This window comes from Lissotriton vulgaris, chromosome 9 (genome assembly GCF_964263255.1).
Source record: "Lissotriton vulgaris chromosome 9, aLisVul1.2, whole genome shotgun sequence".
Classification (NCBI taxonomy): domain Eukaryota; kingdom Metazoa; phylum Chordata; class Amphibia; order Caudata; family Salamandridae; genus Lissotriton; species Lissotriton vulgaris.
The window spans coordinates 934619822-934634696 of record NC_141697.1 but is presented as its reverse complement, the minus strand read 5'-3'; the positions used below and the strand labels follow the sequence as shown (position 1 = coordinate 934634696).

The following is a 14875-nucleotide window of genomic DNA, read 5'->3' as shown; positions in this document are numbered from 1 at the left end:
CTGGGTAGCAGTGCGCTTTACAAGACACAACAATTTACAATTTACAATTTGTCCAAGTCCATAAATAGTATATGGTCTGGGAGTAGGTCTTCTCCAACTCCACAGCTCCATAGTGGCTTTACTAAAAACTGGGAAGTTTGGTATCAAACTTCTCAGCACATTAAACCCACACTGATGCCAGTGTGGGACTTAATTTAAAATGCACTAAAAGGGGATCTTTGAGATGCCCACTGAAAATTCACCAGCCCTGGTGGGGTTCCTGAATGGATGCCAACCGTTTACCACCACCAGACAGATTACTGGACCTCTGGGTAGAGAGCCTCTGCTCTCTGATTCCAGAAACAAAGCCTATACTGGGCAGAGGTTTTGTGCCTCCTCTCCTAGGATAGGCTTGGTCCACGGAAGAGGAAGCTTCAAAGGCCTGACACTTTTAGAATATGTCCCTGCCTTTTGCTGCACCAAGCAAATGGCTCACACCGGTTCTGGCTCCCATTTTGGGTGGGAGAATAGGCGGGAAAACCAAGCTAGGAAGAGAGGTGTACCCACCATTGCCAATTCCACCTGTTAGATGGGGAAGGTGAGGTGAAGCACAAATCTCAGTCCCCGCCATCTGGAGATGGGGGACTCGGCCAATTATGGAGAGGCTCCTGCCCCCTCCTTCTGGAGGGTGGCGTAATAGGGGGTGTACCCACCCCAAGGAAGGAACATATTGGTCCCGACCTACACACCCCTTTAACGCACCTAAATTAAGTATTGAGGGGGCAACCCAGAACCTTGCCTCCTCAGATTCAGGGAAGTAGGACAAAGGACCGAAGAACCTTGCTGACCCAGATAGAAGAAGAGGAAACCAACTGCTTTGACCCCAGCCCTAATGGCCTGTCCGGTCTACGACCTGCCTACAGCAAGAGTCCAGCAGTCAGCAACCCCCAGAGCCTGCTGGACCTGCCATGCAGCCATCTTACAGACTGTCTTCAGGGAGCACCGTATTTGCTCAAGCCAAGACTCACCACAGAATCTGAATTTCGGCGAGTCAAGATTCTGCACCACTCTGCACCCGACGCCCACGGCCCATGTTAGAGTGGCTCAACACCACAAGGAGGTCTCCCCAGTGATCCTGACCTGGGATTTAGTGATCCCAATCTCCTTTTAGCCTCAAAACATCTCCTGCAGCCACAACCTGAAGGGTCCCCCCGACCGTGACCGGAGCTGGTAGGAAACCCCGACGCCAGAAGACACCCATGTACCCAATGCCCCACGCCCTTGTGTGGCCCAACCAACGGTGTCCAGGAATCCCCCAAGATCACAACTTACCTCTCCAGTCGGTGTAGTCGCCTTCAGGAAATCTTCATGCCGAGCCTGCAGCAACTTTGCAAAACTAAAGGTCTCCATTGAGAAGCACAGGGTCCCTTACGTCCTCTTTGCACCCAGCCGCTCAAGTGCCGCTGGTGGTGCAGCACATGTGCTGGTTGTTGGCCCATGCGCTGACCTTAACTTCAGGAGCTTTGTGTCATGCACGCACCTGTTATGTCTCGGAAGTGCCCTGGATCCACGCTGCTAATCACCCTGCTTTCCCCTCGTCACCCTCCGGGTGCCAGGAAGTAACACTAACACCCAAAAAGTAACTAAGAGGAACACAGGGGAACAAAACAAGGGTAGGAGGGGGAGGAAAAGACAGACACTCCACAGTCTTCGTCCACGCTGGGGTATATGGTGTCTTCTGTATGACACTGCAAGAATATATAAGAAACAATCATGAGAAGAAACCCCTCCCTGTGTTGCCCCAGTAATGATATGTGCTGTGTATCTTAATGTACCTTAGGGACAGTGTAAGGCACCACGAATCCAAAGGAATACAAATGAAACTACAGGAACTCTAGAGGAAACTGGAACGGACTGTGTACGGAATGTCTGTACCTTTAAATCACAACAACACTTATTACATGTCTGTTTTCCCCACATTAACCAACTCAAAATACTTAGCGGACAGTGCGCAAACACTCACCCTGCACACCTTCAAGGTGCGCCTCAATATATACGAAATACCCACAGAGGGGTCGAACAACACACTTTGCTATGTGCATGAAACGTAAACGTAAGCCTCCAAATCCTTGAGGCAAAAAACTCGGAAACAACTTAAAGATATCACCGCAACCCGCGGTAAACAGAATTCAAACGGGATAAAGCAAAACAATGTAACTCTTCCAGAAGCAAGCCGCTACACGGAAGAACGAATGCACCTACGAGTACTTGCACGCCAAACTTCTCCTAGCTCCTCGGACGCCGATGTGAACCCGGAACGGAATAACACACTCTAACTGAACGCGAAGCACTTCCTGTAGGTCGGGGCGGGCTTATCACTCGAATACTACTCCGTAGCGCATGCGTGGTGCTAACGCATGCGCACATGTGTCTCTGACGCTTCTTGCCAATCATGCCAACCAATAATAACCTGTCTGGACAGCGGAACGTACTCTAGCCTGTCTTGCCGATCGTACTGCAGGCATGACAGAACACCCCCCCCACAACGCCCCCCACTGGTTTGGGCTTGTGGGGGTACCGCCTATGAAAAGCACGTAGCAATCGGGGCGCATGGACGTGAGACGCTGGTTCCCAAGATCTTTCCTCCACACCAAACCCTTTCCAGTGTATCAAATACTGAAGACGGCTCCTCACTCTCCTGGAGTCCAGAACAGCACCCACTTCATATTCCACATCAGAATCTACCGTCACTGAAAGAGGTGTAAGAGGAAGGCGGGTACCAGGCAATACCTGTTTCAATAAGGAGACGTGGAAGACAGGATGTATTTTCATCGAAGGGGGCAGATTCAATTTGATGGCTACTGGATTCACAATCTTGAGTACAGAAAAGGGGCCAATATACTTGGGCTTTAGTTTGCAAGTTCCCTTCAAAGCCAAGTATTTGGTGGACAACCACACCTTGTCGTTTTGATGGTACACGGGTCCTGTATGTCTATGTGCATCAGCAGACTTCTTATACTCTGTCTTGGCCTTGTCAAGATTGGTATGTATGTTAGCATGAACCACCTGTAAATGTGCTACCAACTCTTGAACGGCCGGAATGGCACAAGGCCTCAATGGGGGGGGAAAGGCAGCACCTTAGGATGAAACCCATATGAAGCATAAAAGGGTGTATATAAGGTGGAAAAGTGATGGCTGTTGTTATAGGACAGTTCTGCCAACCAGATCAGTTCATCCCACTCTTTTTGTTCTTGTAACAGTTGACATCGCAAGAATTGCTCAAGACATTGATTGACACGTTCGGTTTGTCCATCGGTCTGTGGATGGTGACTAGACGATAGACGCACTTCGATTTGTAATGTCTTACATAGCTGTTTCCAGAAGTTGGAGATAAACTGGGACCCCCTGTCAGTAACCAAGACAGGTGGAAGACCATGGAGACGTGCAATTTGTTGCAGAAACACCCCCACCAGCCCTGCAGAGGTAGGTAACCCTGGAAGCGGGATGAAGTGAGCTGCCTTGGTGAACATGTCTACTACTACTAATAAAGCAGTATTGCCCCTGTGTGTTCTAGGCAATTCCACAATGAAGTCCATGGATACAGATTGCCAGGGTGCTGTGGGTGTAGGAAGGGGCAATAACAAACCCACCGCCCCTTCATGGGAGGACTTGCTCTGTGCACAAACATGACAAGTTTGCACGAACTGTTGTACGTCTTTAGCCATATGGGACCACCAACAATGTCTTCTGATTAATTCTAATGTCCGTTTATATCCGGGATGACCAGCCACCCCATGATTATGGCACCATTCCATGACCTGTTGCTGTAATGATGCTGTGGGAATAAACACCCCTCCCTGTATGTACAGGAGATCGTCTGTGACAATGGCCTGATGTTGCTGTGCTAGGGCTCTAGCAGTAGATTCCTTCTGTGCATGCTTAACCTGTGCTAAGAAGTCTTGTTCATTATGCAACACTCCAATTAATCTATTGGGAGCAATAATACAGGGAGGCGTCTCTACTGGCGAGACCGGATCGAACCCCAGACGGGATAAGGCGTCCGCCTTCCCATTCTGCCTCCCTGCTCTGAAATGGATCTTAAAATCGTACTCATTAAAGAACTGAGTCCATCTCAACTGACGCATGGATAGAGCTCTGGCAGATTTAAGGTACTGGAGATTACGATGGTCAGACAAGACAGTGACTGTGTGATTCGTTCGAAGGAGATATTGTCTCCATTCTTCCAATACCTTTTTTATGGCCAAGAGTTCCCTCTCACCAACAGCATAGTTCACCTCCGCAGGTGTCAATTTGTGGGAATAATAAGCCACCGGATGTAATTCACCAGAGGAAGCATCGACCTGAGAAAGTATCCCTCCCACAGCCACTTGGGACGCATCGACCTCAACAATATAGGGGCTGGAAGGATCGGGGTGTTTCAGAATAGGAGCCTGTGTAAAGGAAGTCTTAAGGAGGTGAAAAGCCTTATCTGCAGTCTCCGACCATTGAAACGGTACCTCTTTCCTCAACAATCTCGTGATAGGAGCCACTAAATCTGAAAACTGATGAATAAAACGTCGGTAAAAATTAGCAAACCCAATGAATTGCTGGATTTCCTTCACAGTTTTGGGAGGGGGCCAATCCAGAACAGCTTTGACTTTATTCGGGTCCATTCGCAAACCTGTAGAGGACACTATGAATCCTAAGAAGGCCACTTGATGGCGATGAAAGAAACACTTATCCAATTTACAAAACAGATCGTTCTCTTGTAATAGCTGAAGAACCGACGTCACATGCTCCACATGTTCCTCTAGCGACTTTGAATAGATCAGTAGATCGTCAATATAGGCTATGACGTGCTTGTCAAGATACTCCTTCAGCACCTCATTGATGAAGTATTGAAATGCTGAAGGAGCATTACACAAGCCAAAGGGCATCACTAAATATTCATACAGCCCGTATTTAGTACAGAAAGCTGTCTTCCACTCATCGCCCTCTCTTACCCGGACCAGGTGATATGCTCCCGCAGGTCTAACTTCGTAAACCATACAGCATCTCTCACCTGGTCGAGCAGAGAGGAGATGAGCGGTAAAGGATATTTGTTTTTTATAGTGATGTCATTCAATGAGCGGTAGTCAATACAACAACGTAAACCCCCCTCCCGTTTAGGAATAAAAAATAAAGCAGAAGAGGCAGGGGACCTGGAGGGTCGTATAAACCCAAGTTCTAACATGTTGTCAAGATACTCTCTCAAGTACAGATTTTCTTTCTCCGTAAGGGAGTACACCCTGCTGGTGGGGATGCGTGCGCCAGTTTGGAGGTCAATTCGGCAATCATACGCCCTGTGAGGTGGTAAGCAGGTTGCCTGTTTCTGATCGAAAACGGTATGAAACCTTTGATACTCCGGGGGTAGGGTGACATCGGGTTGTTCTTCCTGAGGTGCGATCATAAGGGACTCCGACACCACGGGTACAGTTTTTTGTACGGGCGTGGCACAGAGATTTTCAGACGACGAATGTTTATGAACATTCTCTAAAGGAGGTGATTGTTCGTCTTGTATCGGGAATGTAATACTAGTGGTCTTCCAATTTATGTAAGGGTTGTGAAGACGCAACCATGGAAGGCCTAGGACCACAGAGAACTGGGGGGATTCTATCAAATCAAACGTCAAACGTTCGTTATGTGTGGAATTGATACACATTTCCAAGGGGATGCTGGCATGTGTGATGGGTCCAGATCTTAAAGGACTCCCATCTATGGTATATACTTCCTCGGGGGTCTCTTTGAGTTCCGTAGGAATGTTATTAGCAATGGCCCAACTATAATCCATGAAATTGCCTGAGGCGCCAGAATCAATCATTATCGACTGTGTTATTGACTGTGTCATCCAGGTTAGAATGGCTGTGACAAAAAAATGTCCTTTATTGTTCACCAATGAGGAGACCATTTGAACCAAAGGACCCTGCGGTACGGTCTCTATTACCTTAGGGTCTTCTAGTTTTCCGATTTGCGATAGGCTTTAGGTTTGACAGGACATTCACGTACGAAATGCCCTGCTTTACCGCAATATAAACATAGTCGATTGACTCTCCGCCTTTGTCTTTCTGTCTCACTTAAGGGACCTTTTAGACTCCCTATCTGCATGGGTTCTGGTTCTTCTACCTTAGTATCAGTTTCTGTTTTCTTTTCCTTAGGACTGTATCTAGTGTATTCGTATCTTCCTCTATCTCTCCTTCTTTCGCCCAATCTGTGATCTAACTTAACCACAAGATCTATTAACTCAGGACATGTTGAGGGAGGATCAACTACATGAGCCAATTCATCTTTGAGGTCCTCCCGTAACCCTTTATAGAAAAGAGCACTTCTCTTATTCTCAGGCCAATCTGCCTCTACCACTAATCGGTTGAAGGTGGTAATGTAAGTGACCAAATCTTTAGACCCTTGTTTCAGATGTAGAAGCTCCGTATCGGCAGCATGTGTAAAGGTGTGTTTGTCGAACATTTTTCGCAATGCTTGTCTGAATGCTTCATAATCCAACAACATAGGGTCATCCTTTTCTATTAAAGGGATGGTCCAATTAGCTGCTGACCCTCCAAGATATGACAGTACAAAAGCCACCTTAGCTTGGTCAGTGGGAAAACAGGCAGCCTTGCATAAAAAGTGTAACTGACATTGCGTCAGAAAAGCAGCGCATTTGGAAGGTTCCCCGTAGAACCTTTCAGGTGGAGCTAAAGGAATAGACTGGGGGGTGACAACCTGCACTACTGGGGTTGCATTGCTGGTCCCGGCTCTATCTCCGTCTTGAGTGCTCAAAGCAGCCAACCTGTCTGAGATGTTTTGGGTTTCCCTCTGGAGATTACCCACCATGCTAGCAACGTCCTGCAGCGTAAGTTCCATGACACCTAGGAGACACTGTACATAAGGGCTTCGCGTTCTGTCATGCACGCACCTGTTATGTCTCGGAAGTGCCCTGGATCCACGCTGCTAATCACCCTGCTTTCCCCTCGTCACCCTCCGGGTGCCAGGAAGTAAAACTAACACCCAAAAAGTAACTAAGAGGAACACAGGGGAACAAAACAAGGGTAGGAGGGGGAGGAAAAGACAGACACTCCACAGTCTTCGTCCACGCTGGGGTATATGGTGTCTTCTGTATGACACTGCAAGAATATATAAGAAGCAATCATGAGAAGAAACCCCTCCCTGTGTTGCCCCAGTAATGATATGTGCTGTGTATCTTAATGTACCTTAGGGACAGTGTAAGGCACCACGAATCCAAAGGAATACAAATGAAACTACAGGAACTCTAGAGGAAACTGGAACGGACTGTGTACGGAATGTCTGTACCTTTAAATCACAACAACACTTATTACATGTCTGTTTTCCCCACATTAACCAACTCAAAATACTTAGCGGACAGTGCGCAAACACTCACCCTGCACACCTTCAAGGTGCGCCTCAATATATACGAAATACCCACAGAGGGGTCGAACAACACACTTTGCTATGTGCATGAAACGTAAACGTAAGCCTCCAAATCCTTGAGGCAAAAAACTCGGAAACAACTTAAAGATATCACCGCAACCCGCGGTAAACAGAATTCAAACGGGATAAAGCAAAACAATGTAACTCTTCCAGAAGCAAGCCGCTACACGGAAGAACGAATGCACCTACGAGTACTTGCACGCCAAACTTCTCCTAGCTCCTCGGACGCCGATGTGAACCCGGAACGGAATAACACACTCTAACTGAACGCGAAGCACTTCCTGTAGGTCGGGGCGGGCTTATCACTCGAATACTACTCCGTAGCGCATGCGTGGTGCTAACGCATGCGCACATGTGTCTCTGACGCTTCTTGCCAATCATGCCAACCAATAATAACCTGTCTGGACAGCGGAACGTACTCTAGCCTGTCTTGCCGATCGTACTGCAGGCATGACACTTTGCTCCCACACCTGAGTGGCCTGCTCATAAACACCATAACTCAAAGTAATGAAAAGTAATTACTGTGTGATTTAGACTGTTTCCAAAGCAAATATAAACCTGTAACAATTGCAAATCAAAACAACTGAATTTCCTTGAACAGTCTTGCATTTGAGAGTATATTTTACTGACCTGTGCCAAGTCCTGCTTGTTTCTCAAATAAAACATTAGTATACCTTTTTTATACTTACCTAATTGGTCTGGATTCTGTCTCTGAGTGTGTAGTAGCCCTAGCCTCTCCATTTATCGCCACATAAAATGGTAGTTTTACCATTTTATGTTTCTGCTTCTCACACTGTGAGAAAACAGTGTGGCGACGCCCCCACGCCCCAATGGGGGAGCCGCCACTGGTAGCAATAATAAAGGACGACTTAAAAGGCCTATGAAACTAGTATTTAATCAATTCACAGCTCTGAATTGAGTAACATATTTTGAGTATTTACCAAAGCAGGGAAGATTTTATACACTGTTAATGTATTTTTCTTATTATGTAACTTTTTTTAATGAAATTACTTGGTAGGTGGTTCTATAGGGTATTGGCACTCCTGGGCAATAAGCAGGTAAGTATACTCTAGTATTGAGTGAGGATTGCGGGGCATACAGGTAGGGAGAGCCAACCTCCTCACCAACGTGTGGATATAACAGGTAAAACAGAATAACAGTCCCCGGCACACGCTAACAGTGTATCAATTATATCAATAACAGTGTGACAGAAGCTTGAGTCTTTGCTGGAACATGCGCCTCTGTTTATTCACAACACCCTTAGCCAACACGTGTTTTGGCGCGCTTACGGTTGTGCGCAGCAACTTCTTCAGGGCTAAGAAACAAACAATAGTACAGATTTGGGAATGAAAGGCATGCAACAATTGGATCCAATGCCAGTTTCCCATTGTGACAGACTAACTTTCAAGGTTTGACTTGTGTTGCCTACAGAAGCATGTGGAAACCCATGCTGTCGTAAATGTGTCACCTCGGTTGTTTAGTGACAAACTAGTGTATTTTAAGAAAAATTATAATAATACTCTTAGATAAAATAAACTTGTCCGGAGTTAAGGCATGCTTGTTCCTTGTGAGTCCAGTTGTGACATAAGAACCCTAAACAGTCAAAAGTGACTTTGCCCAAGTGAATTTTAACATAACGACACCCCCTTAATGTTGCCAAGTACCCGAAGATATGAAATAAAAAACAAAATCCCTATAATCAATGTGTGAAGTTCCTAGGGGAAAAGGGGACGGGCAAAAAAGAAAGAAAAATTATGCTTAGTATACAAGCCCTGTAAAAGCAAGTTTATTGCGCTCCGGTGACCAAATCTGACCAGGAAACCAACCTTAAATCTGAATGGGAATCAGTAGGGTCCAATTTCAGACACACAGTCAAGACAGCACAAATCTTGGGTCCAGAAATAATCCCTCCTATTCACAGTATATGTATCCTGGATGTGTTTCCCAATGAGGAGTCCCCGAGGATAGGTAAATAAAGGAGAACGGCCTAATTACATATAATAATACACCTAAAGAATGGGGTGGTTGGAGGGGAGCTGGATTTGGGGCTCTAAAGGCAGTGATTGGAGCGACTCCATTATTTTCTGGAGCAAGTACACTGATGACTGCCGAAAAAGCGCTTCTACACCTGGTCAGGGGTGGTAAGTGCTATATAAATGCAAATACAAGAAAATACAATACTGTAAAATTTTATTTTGTAACTACTCTTTTGTAAACTGCTTGACTACAATAGTAAATGTTCTTATATTAAGCGCTAGGATACCCCCGTTCGGTGTTGTTCGTACTATATAAACCTCCAAACAAAAAAAATAAAGATTATACCTCTGGTTTCTTGCGGTCAAGTCGGTATTCCTTCTTCTAGTACTGTGTGGTTATGCCGCGGCTGCTTTGCCCCCTTATAGATAGCTTTAGTTTAGCCCCGCCCCTCATGCGGAGCAGTGTCTTAGCATTGCACAGGCATGGAAACCTGATGTAACAAAATCGCCACATCTCGCTATAAGGGCTTTAGAGAAAATGATTTTGTTGTAATTGTTTTATTTGTAAAAGTTATTACCTTTTACTATTTGATCTTCCAGTGTGTACGCGTCGCGTCATATTGAAGTCCTTTAAACATTTCTTTTGTAGACTACTGTCATCGTTTAGAGGTGCGGCTTGTTTTGGATTCAATTTCCAGTTAGTTTGAGATTTTTCTGATAGACATTGCGGATGTTTTTATTCCTGAGATGGGACACTTCTATTCTACAGGTAGTAGTACTTTGTAGCTCTCCAAATCATTTACTGTAGTAGTCCTTTTTTAGTAATTTCTTTTTAAGGGAATCGAGTTTTATTCTGCGATGGAACACTTTTGTTCTTCAGGTAGCACTCTGCTGATCTCCAATTAACTCCTGCAGTAGTTAGAGTAGTGGCTCCGTCATAGCGCAAGCGTTAATGGTTGTGTTTGAATCGGGGACAGGCAGCGCGCGCCCGCCTGGCAGGCAAGTTACTATGCAGTCTCTCTCATCAGAGGCGTTGAAAGAGTTTGAAGAGTTAGCCGCTGCACCTCTCACGCATTCCAGCACCCTATTTCTTCAGGAGGATGGTAGCCCTATGCATTTTTACGTGCCACCGGGGCCCTGGAAGCGGCTGCTGTCCCCACTCATCGAGCACGGGGGAGGGTTGTTGTGCCGGCTGCGGCAGCCGAGGGCAATGCTCCTGGCACCGCCCGGAGAAGGCTTCAATGCCGGGACTGACGTCTACATCTCTGTTCGTTTCGTGGCGGAGTGTGTGCGGGCTGGAGAGCTTCTAGACCCTGAGGCCTTCCGCTTGGACCCCGAGGAGCTCACCACACGACCGTGCTGCTCTCACGAGCTAGTCCCGGGCCGCTCCAACGGCCGCAGCTCCTTCACTCGCGCTGAGGACTTGGCCATCCTCATGTACATTCGTGACTATGTTCCTGTCGGTGCCGCTGTCACGGGCACAACGGTCTGGAAGGAGATGAGCCTTGTGCAGCTCACCAGACACTCCTGGCAGGCCATGAAGAGCCGCTATCTCAAGAGACTTCGAGGCCGCGAGAGCGAATACCAACTGGAGGCACGGACTGTCATTCCCACCCTGGTGTACCCGCACTGTAGCCTATGCCGTGACACCCGAGGTCTTCGCAGTACCGCCGTGGGCCAAAAAGAAGAGGAGGACAGCGTGGAAGGGGAGGCAAGCGGGGATAGAGACATTCAAGAGGACAGCAGCACACTTGCAGAGAACAACCCAGACGGGCCCTTGGAACAAGATGGGCTTGCTACGCAGGGCGACAGCACAGGGGCCACTCAGGGTTCTTTTGCTCCTCCTTTGAGCAGTACAAAGGTTTCATCTACTGAGGGTGCTCTAGTTCTCGATGCAAGTAACCAACCTGCCGGATTGGAGATTAGCGAAGTTGCCGAAAACGCCGACCGAGATACCGCCCCATCTCTCATAAGCAACCATAATGATACATGTATTGTTGACAGTGACCTAGGGAGACAGGTTGCCACTGGAGGTTCTCTGGAGGATCGCAATAAGGAGCTTAGGGTGAATACGTCTAGTGATCATGCCAGTAACTCGCCAGAAGTTGACATGCCTAAAGGCATTGTTTCGACGTCTCTTGGCTTCCCTGAACCCAACCCTCCAAGTGTCAGAAAGCTCGATAACTTGGGACATTTAAAAGCTGCCCAGTATAACCTTGAATCGCAGAGTCTTATAACCCAGCAAGCAGGTTACGAAATTGACTTGTCAGCTGAAACCGAAGATGAACGTAGAAGTATTGACCTACATGAGAAATGTAACGAGGTATCTGCTGCTGTAGCCGCTAGTAGTCCTCTCAAGAAGGATGTGGTGATGTGTATCAAAGGCTCATCTGGAGAGAAGCCTCAGAAAGAGCAGGGTTCAGGGGGAAAGAACAGTGTTCAACATCTCAATACTCCTTGCAAAGACCAGAGTGGGGAGATTAGGGCCAAGTTTCCCCTAAAAGGACGTCTGCTGGAAGGGCACCATGTACAGATTACCAAGCCTCCACTGGATGAGACCCCATTGGAAGAGCGAGAAGTGGAGAGTAGTGACAAGCCGCCACAGCACAAGATGGATCACAGAGAACAAAATGCCGGGAATGGTATCAAGAGATCTCGAGAAGAAGCTACGCATAAAGATCAGGATGCCGGTAAGATTCTCATTGGGAGAGAAACCCATCTAAGGTACATGATTCTGGAAACTGAATCAATCGCCCCTAGATTGAGGCTGTACAAACAGGAGCATAATTCAAGGGGCATTGGTAAATTTTCCTAAATTGAGTATCCACCGACAGAAATAGAGAACCATTGAAATGAGATGCGTAACAGCGTATCTTGAAGAAGCAGCGGTTATTTCCAGTAAGGACTCCACCCACAACACAGAGCGTCCTCCCAGTCAGTTGATCGAACGGCAACTGACTGATGCCATTCGAACCACTTCCAGTGGACACTCCATGCGTGAGCCACATTCAAATGAATAAAACAATGCACATCTAAAGCATCGCTTGCGGGCCGCGCAATGTATAAGCATTAAACATAGAATTAGACATTATACCAACATTACAACACCTGCCCCCTTACAGAAAACAACAAGCATTGGCATAGCCAATAGGTCTTGCCTTAGTGACCTTATAAGTGTTTAGCCATGCAACAGTTGATGTTGTTGCACCAAGGATATTGTGCTGGATAACTAAACACTTATAAGGTCCCAAAGGCGAGACCTATTGACTATGCCAATGCTTGTTGTTGTTTTTATTCACTTACAAGCTCTTAAAGAGACTCCGCAAATTATCTGCTGTGCCTCTGTGCTTTTTGGATCCCTCATAAGTTATCATGAGCACATCTCAGAAAAGTTGCGTGGTCCGTGATGTACACCAAACTAACTGCCTCCCATTGTGTAATATGGATTGTGGCAATGTAGTATAGAACTACTCCCCATCCCCCAAATTAGGAAGTCAAATATAGCAACATTTGGGCAGCAACATGTCCTTTGGACTCGGGGCGCGGTTGCATTACTCCTGCAGCACTAAGGGGAGGTATGTACCAAGTGGGTGTTGCAGTATCTCAAAGGGGTTTACTTTCACCCAGCTTTGATTTTTAGCTAACACCACTTAAGCTATCTTTATAGTGGAAAAGCGAAACTGCAAGTCCTAGTATGCTTCAGGTTTTGGGATTAAAAATAGCCCTGGTGACGGGGGCCAGTACCCAGATATGCCACAGATGCTTCTAAAAATATTCTGCACACCATGAGTGCCATTAACCATGCTACAGTGATGCCACCAACCCAAGCTCTGTTTCTCCAACAGTCGAATGACACGATGTTGGTTATCAGCTCATCCCAGTCTTTCCGCTGGGTGCATGATGGGACTTTAGACCCAGTACTTCGATGGTAACGTGAAACAGCATGCCCTGCAATAGGAGTAAGTTCACAAAAAAACATAACATACAGTCAGCAACATAACATACCCAAACTGTAATTCCTGTAAAAAAACTGTTTAAAAGAAGCATAGCCGATAAGTGGCCCCACACCAACAGCACTTTACATGCCGGGATTTTCAGTCCAATAACAAAGTCACAAATGAAACTGCAGGTCCTAGAATTACACTTCCTCGAAGTAAGGAGCTATGGCTGGATGAACGTGTCACACATGGAAGGGGACCCCGACGCAGTCAGGTCTAGCTACCTGACGGGAATTCACTGCTCTGACCACACAGAAAGGAGTGCTGTGAACACTGAACAAGGGCGCGCGAAAAATGGCCCCTGCACGTGTCGCAAACGCCCGAGCCGACTAAAAAGTGAAAGTGACCGCGAATGCAAATAGGCGCACACGTTGGCCCGCGCTGTGTTTAATGCCGATGAATGACTAATGCTTGAACTCAAGCAAGCAGCAGCTGTTTTCAAGCACACTTGTGCTGGCCTCTGCCTTGCGGGAGCAAGCAGCGGCCAATTGGCACGCGCGTCGCTCCCGCAAGGTGGATGCCACTTCAAGCACGAGTGTGCTTGAAAAGGAACAGACCGATGGCTAAAGGCCCTCCTAGTGCAGCGCCCGCTGCATAGGCGAGACCTAAAATGGAATGTTACATAGTAAAGAACTTGAATAAATGACATTAACAAAGTGTGAATTTTAATATCTAATAAAATCCTCAAACCTTTTTGGTGTCTTAATGACACATCCCCTGGACGAGCTACTAATGCTCAAATTAACGTCCGCCTGGATTGGGAAGCTAGCATCGATCTTAGTTGAGGGAAACGTTTTGAGGTGGTGTATGTTGAGCAGGAGATCTCGCGGATCTAACCGGTTCGAACCAAAGCCCCCAATCAAGTTCGTCCTGAATATTTTTCCATCTATGATACATTATCTCGGCTTGTTTAGGGGATACTTTAACAAGTTGTCTTTTGTTCTTTGTTTAGGGGATACTTTAACAAGTTGTCTTTTGTTCCACCACCCCTTTTTTCCTACAAAAGCAGCTCCTTGACTGTCCTTGTATGCCTTTTTGGGCATCAACGTTTTTGACTCTCCCTTCTTAACTTTTACCGTTTTCTTAATCGGAACCCAATCTCCAACCATGACGTCCTCACCATTCAAGCGTCATTTCTTATCAAAATGTTCCTTCATATTAGTCTGTTCGACGTACACTCTATCAGACACATCCTTAAAGTTAATTTTGTCCCCGCCAGACATCTCCTTCAACTATGTTGGGAGCAGAAGAATATGTGCTTCTCTGCCCGCAAAAAAGTAAAAGGGGGTATTCCTGTAGTACAGTGGGGAGATGTGTTATAATTCCCAACGTTTTGATCGATAAACTCTCTCACATCCAACTTGGATGCTAATGCTGTCTGGATCCCTTCCTTCACCACTTTATTCCCTCTCTCTACTAGGCCGTTCGATGTGGGAGAGT

The 14875-nt window shown here is 46.6% G+C and overlaps 1 protein-coding gene and 1 long non-coding RNA gene across 2 annotated transcripts in view; one reads left to right on the top strand and one right to left on the bottom strand.

Moving 5' to 3' along the window:
• The window catches only part of LOC147692559 (uncharacterized), a 52737-nt gene extending 42872 nt beyond the window's left edge, over positions 1–9865 (bottom strand). Inside the window, exon 1 of the long non-coding RNA XR_015300050.1 lies at positions 9784–9865. This is a non-coding gene — a long non-coding RNA (uncharacterized LOC147692559). The remainder of the gene's footprint in view (positions 1–9783) is intronic.
• A 556-nt stretch (positions 9866–10421) lies between these two features.
• The window catches only part of LOC147692558 (uncharacterized), a 112892-nt gene continuing 108438 nt past the window's right edge, over positions 10422–14875 (top strand). The window contains exon 1 of the mRNA XM_086938775.1: positions 10422–12127. Coding sequence (XP_086794901.1) covers positions 10447–12127 — 1681 coding nt within the window. The 5' untranslated portion in view covers positions 10422–10446. The remainder of the gene's footprint in view (positions 12128–14875) is intronic.